The sequence below is a fragment of the Podarcis melisellensis genome, assembly GCF_964234715.1.
Source record: "Podarcis melisellensis genome assembly, chromosome: 14".
Taxonomy (NCBI): Eukaryota; Metazoa; Chordata; class Lepidosauria; order Squamata; family Lacertidae; genus Podarcis; species Podarcis melisellensis.
Genome location: NC_138546.1, coordinates 244,326 through 263,330, shown reverse-complemented (window position 1 = coordinate 263,330; position 19,005 = coordinate 244,326). Strand labels below are relative to the sequence as shown.

General features: G+C 53.5%; 3 protein-coding genes across 6 annotated transcripts; 2 read left to right on the top strand and 1 right to left on the bottom strand.

Moving 5' to 3' along the window:
- Positions 1-356: 356 nt before the first annotated feature.
- Positions 357-1,738, top strand: LOC309357043 (uncharacterized protein). The gene is made up of 3 exons (XM_081888933.1): positions 357-1,108; positions 1,200-1,404; positions 1,508-1,738. The coding sequence occupies exons 1-3, from the start codon at positions 372-374 to the stop codon at positions 1,634-1,636; spliced, it is 1,071 nt and encodes a 356-aa protein (XP_081745059.1). The 5' UTR covers positions 357-371; the 3' UTR covers positions 1,637-1,738.
- Positions 1,739-5,714: 3,976 nt separating this feature from the next.
- Positions 5,715-6,507, top strand: LOC309356698 (hemoglobin subunit alpha-A-like). Its single transcript, XM_081888296.1, has 3 exons — positions 5,715-5,875; positions 5,983-6,187; positions 6,289-6,507. Exons 1-3 carry the CDS (start codon positions 5,781-5,783, stop codon positions 6,415-6,417), a joined length of 429 nt encoding a protein of 142 aa, XP_081744422.1. The 5' UTR covers positions 5,715-5,780; the 3' UTR covers positions 6,418-6,507.
- Positions 6,508-8,217: 1,710 nt separating this feature from the next.
- On the bottom strand, positions 8,218-18,937 carry LOC309357263 (cytoglobin-1-like). 4 transcript variants are annotated; one of them, XM_081889399.1, is made up of 4 exons: positions 18,762-18,937; positions 13,939-14,055; positions 9,426-9,648; positions 8,218-8,466 (listed from the first exon to the last, which is right to left on the bottom strand). In XM_081889399.1, the coding sequence occupies exons 1-4, from the start codon at positions 18,905-18,907 to the stop codon at positions 8,323-8,325; spliced, it is 630 nt and encodes a 209-aa protein (XP_081745525.1). In that variant the 5' UTR covers positions 18,908-18,937; the 3' UTR covers positions 8,218-8,322. The 4 variants fall into 4 exon arrangements, with proteins under 4 accessions (XP_081745525.1, XP_081745526.1, XP_081745528.1 ...); XM_081889400.1 differs by having other exon boundaries at positions 18,766-18,887; XM_081889402.1 differs by lacking the exon at positions 18,762-18,937 and adding an exon at positions 18,566-18,685.
- Between the last annotated feature and the right edge of the window lie 68 nt (positions 18,938-19,005).

Here is a 19,005-nt window from a genome sequence, read left to right as displayed (position 1 = left end):
CAAGAGCTTTCAAATTAAGGCTCTAGGAAGGCTGTTTTTGGTGAGGAGGGGAGCACGATTTCTGTTCTCATTCTGAAGCAAAGTTCTTAACCTGAAGCACTATTTCTGGGTTAGCGGGGTGTGTAACCTGAAGCGTATGTAACCTGAGGTACCACTGTACTGCAGTTCTCTCCAGCTTGATCTAAAGCGGAAAAACACCTTTTCCTGCCCGGCTGAACTTAGCAATATGCGCTTTACGCATCAGCCTGACGCCAATTCGTCTCCTGCGTGGCCCTCATGCCACCGACTGGGGCGTCTCGAGAGTTTTTTAGACGGATACCGTAAATCCCCTGCGTGTTTGATTTTGGGATGGGGACCTGCGAGGCCATGAAATGGGGGGGGGGCGGTCGGATTTATATGCCGCCGGCCTCTCCCGCGTCGCGAAAAGACTCGGGGCATCCTCCCGTGTTCTTCGGTCGTCTGAACTTTGGCAGCGCCTGAAGTCCCGTGTCCTCCCCCCACTTGCCACGCGCCCCAGCAGAAGGCTCCCTCGGTCCAAGTGGGATGGCTTTAAGCAAGGAGCCGGGAAATTCAGGGAGGAAGAGAGGGCTAACGGTGGAGGCAGAAAGGTTTCTGAAGGGCAGCCGCTGTTTGGAGCGGAAGGCGCGCTTGTGCTCGGATCCTGCTTGCGCGTTTCCTGCAAGAGGCACCTGGGTGTCCACCGTGAAAACAGGAGGCTGCACGGACCCAGCCGTTTCTTCAGGATAGACAGCTCTTCCCCCGTAGTACCGGCTCTTTCGGCCGCCAAGGCGGGAGCTGAGCTCTGTCCGCCGTCGCCGAGGCCCCTCCTTGAGCCATTAGGGGGTTGGGCTGCTCCGCCGCGCAGCCGACCTCTCCGGCAGTCCCGGGGCGATAAGATAAGCGGGGGCGGGCCGAGGAGGGCAGCGCGGGCCGCTATAAAAGCGGCGGCCCCTGCAGGGCTCCCTGCTCCGCCGCCTCCTGGGACTTACAGAGCAACTCGACCTGCTGCCAAGATGGGTCTGACTGCTGACGAGTGCAAGCTGATCAAGAGCTGCTGGGCCAAACTGGCCCCCGAGCACGAGGATATAGGCGGCGAAGCGCTGACCAGGTAGGCTCGACGGGGCGGCCAAGGGAGAGAAGCCCCGTCTGGTTCCTCCCGCCCCGCCCCTTTTCCTGACGGCCCCCTTCCCTTCCCGCAGGATGTTCCAGGTCTACGTGCAGGCCAAGATCTACTTCCCGCACTACGACCTGTGCCCCGGCTCCAACGACATTCACCACCACGGCCAGAAGGTCATCAAGGCCCTCGACAGCGCCATCAAGAGCATTGACAACATCCGCGGCTGCCTGTCCGACCTCAGCGACCTGCACGCCTACAACCTCCGCGTGGACCCCGTCAACTTCAAGGCAAGCGCGCCGACGGGGCGGACAGGGCCAGGAGGGCGCGCCTTGGGTCTTCCCTCGACCCTCCCCCACCTGACCCCCGTCTCTCTCTTTCTCTCCTTTGCAGTTTCTGACCAGATGCCTCCACGTGACACTGGCTACCAGCCTCCGCGGAGACTACAACGCCCTGGCCTACATGGCCTTTGACAAGTTCTTCTGCCTGGTGGGCGAGGTGCTGACCGAGAAGTACAGATGAGCCCCCCGCTGCCCGCCCCCTCGCCTCGGAGCTGCCGTTTGCCCCCCGTCTCGGGCACTCCGCCTCCGCTGTGCCACTGAGCAATAAAATGCGTGAACCTCGCTCCGGCGTCCTTCACTTTTCTGGCGTGGGGAGGGGGTCCCATGCGTGGGAGACGCGGGGAGGGGTCTCAGGGGGAGCAGATACGCCAAGGGGGCGAGAAAGCCTCGAGTGAGCATCGCAGGGAAGAGGGTGGGGGAGACCGAGAAGAGACAGCCGCCGCCGCCTCGGCAGTTCTCCCGTCCACTTCCGAGGGAGCGCACGCCACAACCGCCTCCCCAACTCCCCCGTAGCCCCGTCCGTCCCGCAGGCACCTCCGAGGGGGGGAGGGGAGGGAAGACGGAGTCCAGTGCCCGCTGAGACCCCTTTCTCCCCACCGCCACCCCACCAAGTCCTCCGCGTTCTTCGCTAAACCAAGGCAGCGGAGCCCGGGCAGAAACTCGACGGAGAGGGTTGCGGTCCCTTCACCCTCAGAGGCAGCCTGACCCGGCGGGGAGAGGGCTCTCCCGGGGATCCCGTCGAGGAGCAACATCTGGGGAGGGCAGGAGAAGAGGAAGGCGGGGCTGGGGCTGGCATGAAGGAGACCCCTGGCTCCTTGCTCTGCCGCTTCTAGGGTTCTGATATTGCAGACTACAGAGGGCGAGGCTTGCCAACCCTTGGCCCTGTTTAAAAGAGCGAAGTCATCTATGCACATTTTCTCCTTTTAAAGCTGCTTTTTGCTGCCCTGAGGCACCTGGGAATAAGCATCCTTTTATGGGGGGGGGAGGATTATCGGATGCTTTCAGTGTGAACACAACGAAGTGATCGTGCGGGGAAGCGCCCGCCCGCTGCCTGTTAAAAGTTGTTTTTAAAAATGCGAATAAAATAAGGAAAGAACCAAGAAAGGTCGCCGGGGCGACCGCCGCCTGCTCAGGTCCCGGGGCGGAGGCGGGCCTCTTCGCCGCTGCTTCGGCATGTGGGCGCCCGCCCTCCCAGCCGTGGGGTGAGGACTCCGCCCCCGAGGGGCACCCCAAGTGGGGGAGGGAAAGACCAGCCGCCCTACACTGCAGCACCCGTACCCCCCCGCCCCCGCCGGGCCCTTGACATGGGCAGCATGACTCCTTCATGGGCGAGAGGGCCGCCCGTCCTTCCCGCCAGAGCTGCTTCAGACCACTCTGCACATGCTCACGTGCACCCGCCCCACCGCCGTCTAGAAAAACTCTCCCTCTCCGAGGGGACGGCACTCTGCCGCTGCTCAGAGGCACTCCCGCCTTGGCTCTGCATGGACCCGCCCGCACGAACGGCCCTCCCCTCCCCTGGAAAGCCTTTGGGGCTGACGCTTGTGGGGCAGGGAGTTGCAGGGTGCGGAGTGCGCCTGTCTCCGGCTTTTGTGCTTTGACGGGGCCAAGTTCTCACGTCCCAGGGAACCTCACACACGTGTCATCTTTAATGGGGTTATGCAACGTCAAGTTAGACACCCTCCTCTGGAGCTCAGGCGCAAAACACCTACGGAGAGCAGCACAGGGTACCGAGCCGAGGGGACGCAAAATAATGATGATGATTTATTAAATTTATATACCGCCCTATACCCAGAGGTCTCAGGGCGGTTCACAGAAAAGATCAACATACAAACCACAATATATATAATCAAAATAAAAACAACCCAATAATACCCTCCCCAAATCAGAATGAAGGAATGAAGTTTTTGTAATGTAATTTTCAGTGAGCCTATAGAGAAGCTCCGTAAAAAAGCGGCTGTCCCAAAAGGAATTATTGTGAAAATAATATATATTTAGGGGACACTGGGCTACTTCGCAAGCGGGTTGTGAGGACTATCCGGAGCAGGCATGGGCCCTCCCAGGCAGAGCACAGTTCACAGACTCTGGAGTGCCTGTTTGGGGGCCGAGAGGAATGTGGGGGGCAGCTGTAAGCCTCCCCTGGTCTTGCGCGGGGGGCGCCGCCGGCATCCCAGCAACGGTGACGGGGATGGGCGCCGCTGGACGGCCACGGGCCAGCCAAAGAGGCCAGCGAGCCTCGCCCAGGCAGGGACCCGCCGAGTTGAGCGACTGGGGAGGGTGAGAGCCTGCTCCGTCGAGCCCCCGAGGATGGAGTGAGGCGCGTAGAGGAAGGGAGAGAGAAGGCAGCTGTCCTTGGGGGCGTCGGCGAGGAAAGACGAATATAAGAACATCAGAAAAGCCAACAGTGGCCGCCAACCAGATACCCTTAGGAAACCAGCAGGCAGGATCCGAGCCCAAGAGCGAGGGCAGAAACGAACCTTCGTGGCTGGTGGCCCTCGATAGGCCCGCTCCTCCTCCTCCATGAATTGATACGATCTTTTTGTCAAGCCGTCCAAGCTGGTGCCCCTTGCCTGCCTCCTGTGGCAGCGAGTTCCATAGTTCAACTCTTGCGCAGCTTGAAGAAGGACTTTCTTTCTGTCCCGAATCTTCCAACATTCGGCTCCCGTTCGAGTTTCGTGAGAGAGGCAGGAAAATACTTTCTCCAGGCCGTGCGTAATATTATAAACTTTCCCCATGTCTCATTTTATTTGCCTTTTCTCTAAACCAAACAGTCTCAAACACGCAACTTTCCCCCATAGGGCCGTCTCTCCAGCGCCTTGATCATTTTGTGGCCCTTTCCTGAACATTTACCAGCTCTACAAACAATATCCTGCGGTCGCCCAATAAAGCTGAATAATAGCATTATGATATGGGCAGCTTTATTGTCAATAATGATCCTTAGTGCGGAGGTCGCCTTTTCCACAGCTGCCGCGCGCAGAGGGCGCATCCTGGCCAGTCTCTGCCAGTTCAGACTCCATAAACATATGTGACATTAAGACTTTTCGCCCCCGTGTATTGTAGACACTTGTCTACAATGAATTGCCTTTGTCATTTTGCCGCCCATTCGCTCCGTTTGGAGAGGTCTTTCTGTAGAGCTTTTCAATCCCCTTTGGTTACAACGACCCTGAACAGTTTAGCGCCTCCAGCAAACGTGGCCACTTCGCTGCTCATCTATAACTCTAGGGGTCGTTTAGAAAGCACAGGTCCCGATCCTTGGGGGACTCCACTTTCTACATCTCTCCATTGGCGGCCGGATCCATTTCTCCCTGCTTCCAGAAACTTAGCCAACTCCTGATCCGGAAGTTTTCCGGTTTCTGCTCTTAGAATCATGGAGTTGATTCAACCCCCTGCGATGCGGGAACCGCAGCGAAAGCGGCTCCTCTTATTCCTTCACTGCTAAGCTTACTCGGGAGTAGTTGGTGAGGTACTTTGTCGAAAGGCTCTTGAAAGCCAGCGGACGCTTTGAGAGCGGGGCCTTCAGGGCCACCCGGGGCGCGCCTGTTACTCGTTTGCAGAGTCAGGTAGGTAGCCGTGTTGGTCTGACGCAGTACCTCTACAAACGAAATATTTTTTTAAAAAAAATAATCCAGTAGCACCTTAGAGACCAACTAAGTTTGTTCTAGGTATAAGCTTTCGTGTGCATGCACACTTCTTAGTATCTGAAGAAGTGTGCATGCACACGAAAGCTTTTTAAAAAATTTTTATTTCGTTTGCAGAGGTACACTGCCCCTCACCTTGGACGCTCAGTTTAGCCACGGAGAGACCATAGGATAGAGGAGATCGGGGGATCGGGGCGGCCCCAGGCCACTGGGGAGCTTCGCGACTGAGCCCGGCTGCTTTGAAGCGGCCAGTGGCATAGCGTGGGTTGTCAGCACCAGGGGCAAGGCAAGTAATTTGCGCCCCCTAACCCGTGGATTTGCGCCCCCTAACCCTAACCCCCAGATGTTGCGCCCAGTGCCGCCGGCCCCCCTTGCACCCCCCACGCTACGCCACTGGAAGCGGCTCCTCCACGTCGTAAAGACGCAGCCGCGTTCGCCTCGCCAGCCTCCGCACGCCGGGGATGCGGCGGGATAGGAGCGGCGCTCCCGGGCTTGCCTGGAGCCCAGCCAGCTGATGGGGGCAGTTGGCGCCCCCTCCCTGTAACAGACTGCGGGCGTGGCCCCTATCCCTCCCCTCCAGGAGGTGCCCAGAGGCGGCGCTGATGGGCGGAGAGCCCCAGGCGGGGCGGGGCGCCCCCGATAAAAAGGCCGCGCGCGCTCCGACGGCACCCGAGACTTTGAGCTGCCAAGATGGTGTTGACCGACGACGACAAGAGCCACGTGAAGAACGTTTGGAGCGTGGTCCAGGCCCACGCCGGGGACATCGGCGCCGAGGCCATCACCAGGTAAGTCCGCCCCGTCGGGCAGGGACCCTCTCCCGGGGACGAGGCCGCGGGCCGGGCGGGAGTCGGACCCTCGTCTTCCTGCTCCTCTCCTCCTCCTCTTCCCGCAGGATGTTCGCGGCGCACCCCACCACTAAGACCTACTTCGCGCACATCGACGTGAGCCCCGGCTCCGCCGACATCAAGGCGCACGGCAAGAAGGTCGCGGCGGCCATCGGCGAGGCCGTGGCGCACATCGACAACATCGCCGGCGCCCTCGACAAGCTCAGCGACCTGCACGCCCAGAAGATGCGCGTGGACCCCGTCAACTTCGCGGTGAGTCTCTCTCCTCCCCGTCGGGGCTCCAGGGAGGGCGGGATCCCTGCTTCGCTCCGTCCGGGGCCCCGTCTAACGCTCCCCCTCTGCCTCTCCCGCAGCTGCTGAACCACTGCTTCCTGGTGTCCATCGCCGCCCACCACCCGGGGCTCCTCAAGGCCAGCACCCTCGTCTCCATGGACAAGTTCCTGGGCCGCGTCGGCGCCGTGCTGACCTGCAAGTACCGCTAGGCCCCACGAAGCCCAAGCCCGCCGCAGAGGAGCCGCCTCGACGCCGCCCTGCGACGCCCAAACTCCACAATAAACCTGCTCTTGACTCTCCCTGATCTCTCGCGTCTTCTTGGGCTGAACTGGGGCGGGCGAGAAGAAGGGCGAGGGGGACCCCGGGGCCTGGACGGCTCTGGCGAGGGAGACCCCGTCCCGCGGGATAGTCCCGAACTTGGCGCTCCTTGAACCCGGGGCACTTGGACCGAGTCGCCTGCTAGGTGGGGGCCCTGAAAGAGCACAGGCACGCGTGGCCTTTGCCCGACGGGGGCGCAGAGTCAGCTCCAGAAGGGCTCCGTCTCCTTGGGGGCTTCCTTCCAGTTCCCTTCGGGGGATTTGTGGGGTGGGGCTCCCCAGGCCTTTGCACCCCTGGCTGGACTGAAGCAGACGACCTGTTCGGAAGGACCGGTCTCGGCGTGGGGTTGTGCTCGCAGAAGGGCCCCGCCCGGCTCCGTCCAGCCCGAAAGCCCCGCGAGCCACAGCTGCCAGTCCGTGTAGGCAATACGGCCCGGGTTGGATGCAATAGAAGGCAGCTTCCTAGGGCAGAGGCAGCCCCCTCCCCACAGCCAAGCCCACTTCAAGGCCGGGGGGGGGGAGTGCTAGGGATCCCCTCCACACCCGCACTGAGAGGGCACGGGAAGAGGCCCGCAAGCAGGAACCCTGCCTGGGAGGGGGCGACTCGGGCTCTGAAACCACCGCCAGTTCCTGAGATCCCGAGAAACCACCAGAGCATTGGAGAAGGGCGCATGGCAAGGGGGGGGGCGCCCTCCTTCCCTCCCTCCCCTATTTGCTCAGAGCAATCGGAGGAGCCACGCCCACAGCGGCGCAGGTGGGCTGTGTGGGGCAGATCTATCCCAACGCCAGGAGGACTGCTGGGCCAAAGCCTTTGGGCAAAGGAGGGCTGTGGGGGGCTCCCTAGAGGCTTCCTGCCAGCGTGGAGGGCAGGTGGTGGCTGCATGGGGTGCTGTGGGGGGGGGGGATTACTTCTGCCTGAGCCAGCAGAACTCCAGGGCAGGGCAGGGCAGGGTGTGTGTATCGTGTGGCCATTTGCCTGTGTGAGTTGTGGGGCTCCAGAGATTCTTCCGAGAAGGCTGCTCTGAGCTGCAGAAGGGCAATGGGAAGGATGGCTCTTGCCTGCTCTCCTGCCCCAGACCAGTCCAAGGGAAAGACCGCAGCTGGGAAGCTGCCTGGTGTTCAGTCAGGACTATGTGGGGAATGAAGCTGGGAACTTCTGCATCCCAAGCAGCTTCTCTGTTGCAGAGCTGTGGCTGCTGACTGGCAGGCATGTGGGCAGCCACCCAAGCGCCCACGGCGGAGCTCAGGCCTGGGCCGCCTCACCCTTTCATGCCAAAGCTGCCCTGGGACGCCACCAGCCAGTCATCTCCCACCATCCTGCCTTCTCTCGCCTGCTTCTGCAGGGCATCTTCCTGGACCCTTCCCATCCTGCCAGCTTCTTCTGACTTTTGCCTTGGCCCATGGAGTCTCAAAGGAAGATGGGAGCCTGCCAGGGGACAGGCCAGACTGGCTCTTTACCGCCTTGACGGACCAATGGATCTCCAGGTTTCCAGGCAGGGGGTCTCTCTGCCAGCAGCGCCTGGCGATTCCTTCTGCATGCAAGGCAGGTGCTCAACCCCTGAGCTACATCCCTGCTCCCTTGCTTGACCTTGCTATGGCCTTAGGCATGCTTCTGCGCCTGCAGAGAAGTGGCCCCAATCCTGCAAGGAACCCCGTGGCACCATAGAATTGACCAGGCACCCAGGACAGAGGTCCAGAAAGTAAATGCTGCCCTCTTTATTCCATCAATACAAATGTAAGAAGGGGAGGGGGGAAGAGAGCGGGGAGCAGGGTACCCGGGGGATGCCCCTCCTTTCTCTAGGGTGGAAGGGGGCGACTGTAGGCGGCTTCTACTTCTGCAAAGACGGCGTCAAAGAACTTTTCCCAAGAGAGCCTCATGTCGTTGGTGAACTCATCTGCCAGGAGTTCTTGGAAGACGCAGAGAATGGTCTGAAACAGAAGCTGGGCAAGGAGGGCACCATTCAGGGGGCAGCTTGGGGTGCATTCCCAGTGAGCCCCAAGGCTCTAACCGCTAGGCTGCCTTTCCAGAAGCCCCTGCTTGAGCTCCCCATGGATTCTCTGCCTGGCTCAGCCTGCAGGAGACAGCCCCAGCCTGAAGGGGGGAAAGGGCAGCAGACCTCAAGGCAATGCCAGGAGAGTGGCAGGAGGTGGCCTGCTGGGGATGCCAGGATCAGACCCAGGTTCCCCCCTGCGGGATGTCTCATCAATCATGCAGTCAAGTGCAACATTTCCTGTTGTCTAGGATGGTGGACACACAGGGGAATGTGGCTCCAGGCTGGGAGGACTTCCTGTCACACCTGCTCTGGAGCCTCCTCCCTCTGTGTGTGACCAGGTAGATGGGCGTGACCTTAGCAGACCCTACAAAAGGGCTAGCCATGCAGGCACCTTCCTCTTTGGCTCTCTGCTGGCTCTTAGCCAGCAGCACATGGCTCATCCTTACAGAGGACGGAAGCCACAAGGTGGAAAGTCTCAGGCCCAGCTCAGACTTCTTTTCTCTACAAATGTAACTGTAACCGCAAGATAGAGCCTGTCTTCAGAATTCTACGGTGAACTGAATGTAAGTAAACTTTACCCTTACTTTTAAACAAGACTGTTGTGTTGTTATTATTATTTTAAGCGGGAAATAAAAGGGGAAACTTACCAGCAACAATCCAGACTGGATTGCATAAATTAAATGATTCTAACGAATCCATCAACTTGGCAATGCACAAGGGAATGTGCTTGCTCGCTAGTGTGAGTGAGGAGGGATAATGTTTAATCAATATATCCTCTCCTACTTTCCTCAACATTCCCACACCCCCTATCTTCCCCTCCTGTTGGAAGGATCCCAGCTGCTCCGAGGGCAAGCTGCCAGCCCAGCGGCTCCTGTGTCCTCCCCGCTTGCTCGCCCCCCCCCATACCTGGAACATCCCTGACGGCACTTGGTGGACGTTCTTGTGGTTATCCACCAGGCGCTCCAGCAGCCGGCAGCCCTGCTTCCGGTTGTCCAGGTTTTCAACCAGCTGGTTGAGAGCGACCATGACCCTCCGGCCGTGGGAGCCCACCTCAGGGTCCCTCAGCAGGTCGCCTTCCGTCGGGATGTTCTTGAAGTACTGCTTGCTGTCAGGGTAGTCTGTGAAGAACCTGCGTGCGGAACAGCGAAGGTTCGCTTTGAGTGCAGAACTCAGATTGTGTACTGAGTATCGCTGCAAAAGGCTGTGTGGGGAGCAGCATTGGACCCCCTTCTTAACCCCCCCCCTTCTCTGGGCTGGCTGAGGAGGACAGCCTGGCCTCCAGGTCTGCAGAGTCTGCTTTGCTCAGGAGCTCTGTTCTCAGAAGGGTCTGCTGCCGGCTGCTCCCTCCCTGACCGCCCCACTTGATCCCTCCACTTGGAGGGATACAATCTATTTCAGAGAAACAGACCAGACAAGAAAGGAGGAGGAGTGGCGTTATATGTCAGGGATGTGTATACCTGTGAAGAGATCCAAGATTTAGAACCTCAAAGCCAAAGTGAGAGCATTTGGGTCAAAATTAAGGGAGAGAAGAATAACAGTGACCTCATTGTGGGAGTTTACTATAGATCCCCAAGCCAAACGGAGGACATAGATGATGCCTTCCTGGAACAGATGGCCAAGCATGCAAAAGGAAGGGAGATAGTAGTAATGGGGGACTTCAATTACCCGGATATTTGTTGGATGTCAAACTCAGCCAAGAGCAATAAGGTCAAACAGATTCCTCACTGGCCTTGCAGACAACTTCATTGTCCAGAAAGTGGGAGAAGCAACAAGAGGAACAGCCATTTTAGATCTGGTCCTAACCAATGTTGATGACCTGGTTAGTGGGGTAGAAGTGGAAGGATCATTAGCCGCGAGGACATTAGCTGCTAGGACTCAATTTCTTGACTTTAAGAAAGAAGACTTCATAAAACTTAGGGAAGTGCTGGGTGAGATCCCATGGACAGTAATACTAAAAGGAAAGGGAGTTCATGATGGCTGGGAGTTTGTTAAGAGGGAGATAGTAAAAGCACAGCTTCAGGCAATACCAATGAGACGGAAACATGGAAGGTGCCTAAAGAAGCCAGGGTGGCTATCTAAAGCAATTTTAACTGAGTTAAGATTAAAAAAGGATGCGTACAAAAAATGGAAAAGGGGGGAAACCACCAAAGAGGAATTCAAACAAATAGCCAGCACGTGTAGACACAAAGTCAGAAAAGCTAAAGCACAGAATGAACTCAGGCTTGCTAGAGAGGTTAAAAGCAACAAAAAAGGCTTTTATGGGTATGTTCGTAGCAAAAGGTAGAACAAAGAAACAGTGGGGTCACTCAGAGGAGAAGATGGTGGAATGCAAACAGGGGACACAGAAAGGGCTGAACTCCTCAATGCCTTCTTTGCCTCAGTCTTCTCCGATAAAGAAAACAATGCCCGACCTGAAGAATTTGGAGCAAATGATTCAGCAGAGGAAACACAGCCCAGAATAACTAAGGAGATAGTACAAGAATACTTGGCTAGTCTAGATGTATTCAAGTCTCCAGGGCCAGATGAACTGCATCCAAGAGTATTAAAAGAACTGGCAGATGTGATCTCAGAACCACTGGCAGTCATCTTTGAGAATTCCTGGAGAACAGGCGAAGTCCCGGCAGACTGGAGGATGGCAAATGTTGTCCCTATTTTCAAAAAGGGGAAAAGAGAGGACCCAAATAATTACCGCCCAGTCAGTCTGACATCAATACCAGGGAAGATTCTGGAGCAGATCATTAAGCAAACAGTCTGTGAGCACCTAGAAAGGAATGCTGTGATCACCAACAGTCAGCATGGATTTCTGAAAAATAAGTCATGTCAGACTAACCTGATCTCATTTTTTGACAGAATTACAAGCCTGGTAGATGAATGGAACGCAGTGGATGTAGCCTACCTTGATTTCAGCAAGGCATTTGACCAGGGGCCCCATGATATTCTTGTAAAGAAGCTGGTAAAATGCGGTCTTGACTATGCTACCACTCAGTGGATTTGTAACTGGCTGACTGACCAAACCCAAAGGGTGCTCATCAATGGTTCCTCTTCATCCTGGAGAAGAGTGACTAGTGGGGTGCCACAGGGTTCTGTCTTGGGCCCGGTCTTATTCAACATCTTTATCAACGACTTGGATGATGGACTCAAGGGCATCCTGATCAAATTTGCAGATGACACCAAACTGGGAGGGGTGGCTAACACCCCAGAGGACAGGATCACACTTCAAAACGACCTTGACAGATTAGAGAACTGGGCTAAAACAAACAAGATGAATTTTAACAGGGAGAAATGTAAAGTATTGCACTTGGGCAAAAAAAATGAGAGGCACAAATACAAGATGGGTGACACCTGGCTTGAGAGCAACCAAAATGGTCAAAGGCCTAGAAACGATGCCTTCTGAGGAATGGTTAAGGGAGCTGGGCATGTTTAGCCTGGAGAAGAGGAGGTTAAGGGGTGATATGATAGCCATGTTCAAATATATAAAAGGATGTCACATAGAGGGAGAAAGGTTGTTTTCTGCTGCTCCCGAGAAGCGGACACGGAGCAATGGATCCAAACTACAAGAAAGAAGATTCCACCTAAACATTAGGAAGAACGTCCTGACAGTAAGAGCTGTTTGACAGTAGAATTTGCTGCCAAGGAGTGTGGTGGAGTCTCCTTCTTTGGAGGTCTTTAAGCAGAGGCTTGACAACCATATGTCAGGAGTGCTCCGATAGTGTTTCCTGCTTGGCAGGGGGTTGGACTCGATGGCCCTTGTGGTCTCTTCCAACTCTATGATTCTATGATTCCCCTGTGGATTTGGTTTGCACAGATGGTGCACTCACTCAACTCTGTCTGGTGGGTGGCAGTGATGCCCAGTGGCCTGTTTATTTCAGTGGTCAAGAGGCTCCTCGACCACAGAAATCTCTGCTTCCAAACCTTGACAAAATAGCATTCACAGAAGTCTGATCTTGCTTGTCTTGCCCCTGTTCCTCCACCACTTCATTCCAGAAAGGAATTTGTTGATGGCTTTCAACCACACACCCATCTGGGACCTCCAGAAAGCAGAAGAGGCCTGGGGAGCTGAAGCACATCTTCTACAGCAGAAATTCTGTCCCCGCGGGACCCCCAGCCCTCCCCTGGCTCCCCCAACAATGGTCTCCTGCTTCCCTCCAAGAGCTGCTCACCTGGAAGCCGCCCTTCCCCAGCCAGCCGGCATATTCCAGGTTTCTGAAGAGGAGCCCAGCATCAAAGAGGCCTCTCAGCCCTCCCCACAGCTGCTAGTGGGGGCTCCTCCCTGAACAGAGGTGGAGAAACTGCCTCCTGTCACTTTCTCTGCTCCTGGGAGACAACGGCACCCGTGACTTCCCCTGCCTTCTGTCTCTTTTTGTCTCTGATGTACATGCAAGTAACACCCAAAGGATCCTCAGCGAGAGGAGGAAGAGGAGGAGGAGGAGGAGGAGAGGACGGTGCCCTCCATCTCCTAACTCTTTCTAAAAGCCATTCTGATCTGGCTCCAGGAGGTGCTCAGGTCTCCTAAATTGGTGAGGGAGTGAAGCAAAGGGCCACAGTGGGTTGAGGCCCATTGCCTTCTGCATGGACTGTGAAAGAGGTATGAAAAAGGCCAAGCTGGTATACAGAACAAATTCAAACATATGTATGCTGGAGGTGCAAACAGGGGGAGGGAACAACGTGGTGGGGCTGTGAAAAAACTAAGAACTTTTGGGATATTGTATATGAGGAACTAAAGAAAAAATATTTAAACAAACATTTGCGGAAAAACCGGAAGCCTTTCCTTTGGGCATTCTGAGAACTGATATTCCAGTTGACAAGAGGAGGGTTTTCTTAGACGCAACGACAGCAGCAAGAATGTTGAATGCCAAAAACTGGAAGGGAGATAAAATTCCAATGAAGGAAGAACGGCAAATCAAATTATGTGAACACTTAGAACTAGAAAAGATGACAGAGGCAATCGGCAACCAAACAAACCAAAAGTTCAAAACTGAATGGGAGTGTTTCAGAGTATATTTAGGGGGGGAAATTGTTCCCAAACAAAATCCTTAACATGCCTTGGTTAACTTTTGCAAATTAGATAACAGACAGATAAGTATGAATGTAGAAGTGTTACTTGACATTGAAGTATTATTATTTTTCTTTATGTATGTCAGGCACCCCCAAACTTGGCCCTCCAGCTGTTTTGGGACTACAACTCCCATCATCCCTAGCTAACAGGACCAGTGGTCAGGGATGATGGGAGTTGTAGTCCCAAAACAGCTGGAGGGCTGAGTTTGGGGATGCCTGATGTATGTTAATGTTTTTTGAGTAATGAATGGAAATAGCGGTACTAATAAGCAAATTTAATAAAGGATATATCTATATACATATAAAAAAGAGAAAGGCCAGGCTGGGAGAAATCGCCCCAGGCCAACAGACCGCAGCACCAGACCTGATGATAATGAGCCTGCCATTCGCTTCCGCGTCCTCAAAAGCCTTTAGCCAGCAAGTTTGAATGTGCAGCTGCTGTAGCTCTGTCAGAGGCACCATGGGCTCCGGAATGGGCAGCCTGGGGAGGGGACAAGGAGGAGGCAGGTGAGCTGGGCCTCAGGACCTTGGATTCACCCACAGACCGAAACGGACCTTTCTGCCTGAGAGCCCAGGCTTGGAGGCTAGCCAGCAGCAGCCCCTGGGACCCTGAGGGAGAGAGAGGCCCTGGCTCCTTCTGCAATTCCAGGTGGGCCTCGGTGGTTCTGATGGAGGACCTTTACGGCAAGGAGGGCAGCGGGATCGTGTGCAGAGCAGTAGAAATATTACTGACATGCCAAACCTACATCAAGGCACAGTCACCGAGAGCCCCAACTCCTTTTGCATTATTGTTGGGATTGCCTACGAAGGCAGAACAGGGTCAGGAGTCCAGACTCTAAAGTACGCTAATCCTAGTGGATATGGGTACAGCAGATGGCTTAAGGCAGATGTGGGAAGCTGACTGGCAGGTGACTATCAACAAAGAGGTGTGGACCTCAATGTGCAGGAGGGAATTTCCTTTTAAATCAGCCTTGACCTCAACAAGAAAATGGCCTTGCACACCTATACGGTTAGCCCTTACTCGCTCCTCCTACTCGCCTGGAGGAGACCGAGAGGAGATATTAGAGACATCTTCAAGTATCTGAAGGCCTGTCACATGGAAGAGGAAGCAAACTTGTTTTCTCCTGCTCTGGAGGGCAGGACTTGAACCCATGGCTTCGAGTTACAAGGAAGGAGATTCTGACTCAACATCAGGAAGACCTGACAGTAAGAGCTGTACCTTTCAATTCTAATTCTATGGCCAAACTGCTGGAGTATCTCAGGTTCTAACCAAACCAAGTAGTGGATACAAAAAAATTCCTTCCAGTAGCACCTTAAAGACCAACTAAGTCAGTTCTTGGTATGAGCTTCATGTGCATGCACACTTCTTCAGATACCAAGCTGGGGTTTAGACAGCACATGCATCTGAAGAAGTGTGCATGCACACGAAAGCTCATACCAAGAACTGACTTAGTTGGTCTTTAAGGTGCTACTGGAAGGAATTTTTTTGTTTTGACTATGGCAGACCAACACGGCTACCTATCTGTAACAAGTAGTGGATGTGCAGGAAAGTGGCTCAGTTCTGGGAGGAAGCATTTGTCCAAATACAGTGGTACCTTGGGTTATATATGCTTCAGGTTACAGACTCCGCTAACCCAGAAATAGTACCTTGGGTTAAGAACTTTGCTTCAGAGTGAGAACAGAAATCGTGCTCCAGTGGTGTGGCGGCAGCAGGAGGCCCCATTAGCTAAAGTGGTGCTTCAGGTTAAGAACAGTTTCAGGTTAAGAACAGACCTCCGGAACAAATTAAGTACTTAACCCGAGGTACCACTGTAAAAGCAACTACCAGACAAATGCCTCTAAATGTCTGGAGCTGGCTCTCTGCAATCTTTTTACAGGAGGGAATATTAACTTACAGCTTAACCCTTTAGTAAATCTTTTTCGAGCAGCCAGACTCATAAGAACAAGATACGGGAAGAACTTCATGGAGGTTTCTCTGACAAATTGGTTCAACTAAGTATGGCAAACTGAACTTGTGGGCGTATAAAGCAATAAAATAAAATTGCCACAAGGCTCGAGGCAGGAAGATTCTCTTGCGGCTGATTGGCTCAGCTTTATTATACACCTGGCTAAATATAAACTCCCTTCACATTACAAAATTTTTTGGTTACCTTAAACAGTTTTTTTGCCTGCTATACAAACAGAAGTTTTTTTGATAAGAACTTACTATGCTATTTGGTTGTTATTCTGCATGTGCTGTCTAAACCCCAGCTTCAGGGTTGGGCTGAGATAGTTAATGATTTATCTATATGATGTCTTTATATGTTGAAATAATTCAAAACAAATTAGTTAAAAAGTGGGGACTTTAAAAAAGAACTTACACACACACAATCTGCACGGTTGCTCTATAGAATTTGCTCCCACAAGATGTATTAATGGCCAGCAGCTTGGACAGCTTTAAAAGAGGGATGGGGAAGTTAATGGAAGATCGCCATTGCAGCTAGTGGCCATTGATTATGTTCTACTTCCACAAATGGAGCACATTTGTCTCTGAATTCATTGTTGGCGAGAGCCGTTTTGCACTCGGGTCCTGCTGCCGGACTTCCCTTTTGAGACATCTGGTCGGCTACTGTGAGAACCGGAGGCTGGACTATGATGGCCTTATATTTGTGCTTCCAGATTCATGGCACTTAAGAGGGCATTGTGAAAACTTAAAATTGTGTTATGAGCTGTATTGTACTCATCTATGGCACGGCCAAGACCAAGTTCTTTTTATTCCACTTTCCAGGATGTAGTGCAGGGGTCAGCAAACTTTTTCAGCAGGAGGCCAGTCCACTGTCCCCCAGACCTTGTGGGGGGGCCAGACCATATATATATATATAAAAATATAAATGAACAGATTCCTACGCCCCACAAATAACCCAGAGAGGCATTTTAAATAAAAACACACATTCTACGCGTGTAGAAACACGCTGATTCCTGGACTGTCCGAGGCCAGATTTAGAAGGCGACTGGGCTGGATCCGGCCCCTGGGCCTTAGCTTGTCTACCCATGATGTAGTGCATACAGTTCTGGTTACCTAAAAAATATTTTAAGACCTGGAAAAAGCACAGGAGAGGGCAGTGGCTGGAGGAGCAAGTTCCCCAAAAGGAAAGGGAACAATTTGATTGCCATCAGGCTGAGACAGCTCAACAGGAACCACTGCTACAGTCACAGAGGCCAGGGGTGGGGAGCGGGTGTGACGAAAAATTTGGTTTTGCTGGACAGGTTGGTTCAACAAGCATTTCCTTTTTCTCTCTTTCCCTGCCAGCAAATGGTTCACAAACAGCAGCCTCTGACTGGCTGTGGTTCCAGGAGGGAGAGTTTAAAAGGAGAGGATCTGAAGAGAGACAGGGAGGTGTGCTTGGAATTGAGGGTGGAGAGGTTGGGAGACAGGTAGGGAGACAGGTGGAGGTAAAAAGAGGGAAAGGGAGAAAGAAAAAGAAAAAAAGAACTTCCTCTCTGAGCGTATTGTGAAGGACAGAGTGTGGTGTCCTGTAGGAGGAATAGACCAGGATTTTACTGAGAGGCAGAGGCTGAGCCAGGAGAAGGAGGAGCTGGAAAGGAGCAGCCTCCTTGGGACTCCATCCAGTCCGGAGGGGAGAGATTCTTCTGAGGAAAAGAAGAAACTCTCAAACCCAGTGAAAGGAGAGAGCCCTTGGGTCTATTACTTAAAGTACCTCAGGAGCTGGATTGTTAAAGGGGGCGGGTAACTGAAAGGCAGTATCACCTTATAAAGCAGGCATGGCCAGACTTGCCCCCCCGGATGTTTTGGGACTACAATCCCCATCACCCCTGACCACTGGTCCTGTTAGCTAGGGATGATGGGAGTTGTAGTCCCAAAAGAGCTGGAGGGCCGAGTTTGGCCATGCCTGTTATAAAGGAACCAACTTATAATGCAACCAAAAACAACTGAGGACGAGTTAAAGTAAAATAGCATTCCCGAATTATTCCTGAATTATTCCTGAAGGAACCGACGTTTTTTGCACTTGTGTTATATACAATCTTGCCTAAAATAAATCTTTATTGTTTATTTAAATAAAACCCACCTGAGACTCCAACTTACCAGTTATCCCCTCACAACGGTCCCCCACAGGATAATCTGGGTTTGAATTTTGAGAGAAAAAAACCTTCAGGTAAAGGGTTGTTCAGTGAGGTGGGGGCAAATTATCTGAGTGAGACCGGGCCCTACGGCTTGAGAGGGAAAAGTTTGTGCTATTGTTGGCAGCTGCCTTGAACATCACTCGTCATGGGCTTGACTTACTAATAAAGTATATCTGCTGCAGGTATTTCTGTTAGATCAGGGTCCTCTTGTATGATGCTTGTTACCCATGTGGATTTCAATGAATAGCACAAAAGGTTATGAGTCACAGAGTGGGTGGGAGATGCCGTGGATTTAAAAAATAGTACATTTGTAGGGTTTAGCTTATTTTTTAGTTGCTAACTTGTTAATATTGCTTCATAGATTATAAATGTCTACTTGGTGATCTGTTAATCACATGACCTATGCTGCATTTATGATGTTTAGCTTATTTTTTAGTTGCTGGTTTGATAATGGTGCTTTCATAGATTACAATTATGTTACGGACAATTTTCCATTTCCATTCCCTTGCTGTACTTCTGTTATTGTTATGTATTGTTTGGGTAGAAAATGGCACCCAGGTTGGCAACTTGAGAGTCTGTTTAGAAGGCGAGTGACATGAGCATGTCCCCCCCTCTCTTCTGTAATAAATAAGAACTTGGGGCTACTCAATAAAACTGATTAGCAGCAAATTCAGAAGAGAGGCAAGTTCTTCTTTAGGGTAGTTCTTCCCTGTTTAGGGAAGTTTTTAATGACTGATGTTTTAATGTATTTTTAATCTTTTGCTGGAAGCTGCCCAGAGTGGCTGGGGAAACCCAGCTACATGGGTGGGGTATAAATACTACATTATCATTATCATCATCATCATTATCATTATTATTATTATTATTACTTCTTTACACAATGTGCCATTGGTGAGATCTATCTGCGCGGGCTCCCTTGGCTTAAAAGGCGATGAGTCAAATCCAGGGAGAAGCGCTCTCCGCAGCGCCAGGCCGGCGTCTCAGTGGAGCCTCCCTGCTCGGGCGCAGTCCACCTGTCCCGCTCCCTCCCTCCCCGGCCCGGCCCGTCCCCCGCCCCTTCCCCACTCACTCGGGGGGCGCCCTGGATCCGGAGCGCCCGGGGGAAGCCATGCCTCGCTCGCCCACCACCGAACCTTCCACCGGCAACGGCCGCGGGGGGCGGTTGGGGGGCGCCTCGCGAGGCGCGCCGGGGAGACGCTGCAGCTGGCCATGGGGGGTGGGGGGTGCAAAGCTCCCCGGGGCTCCGGTGGGGGGCGAGTCCCCTTAGGACCCACTGTGGCGGGGGGCTGCCCCCCCAAGGGGCAGGTCG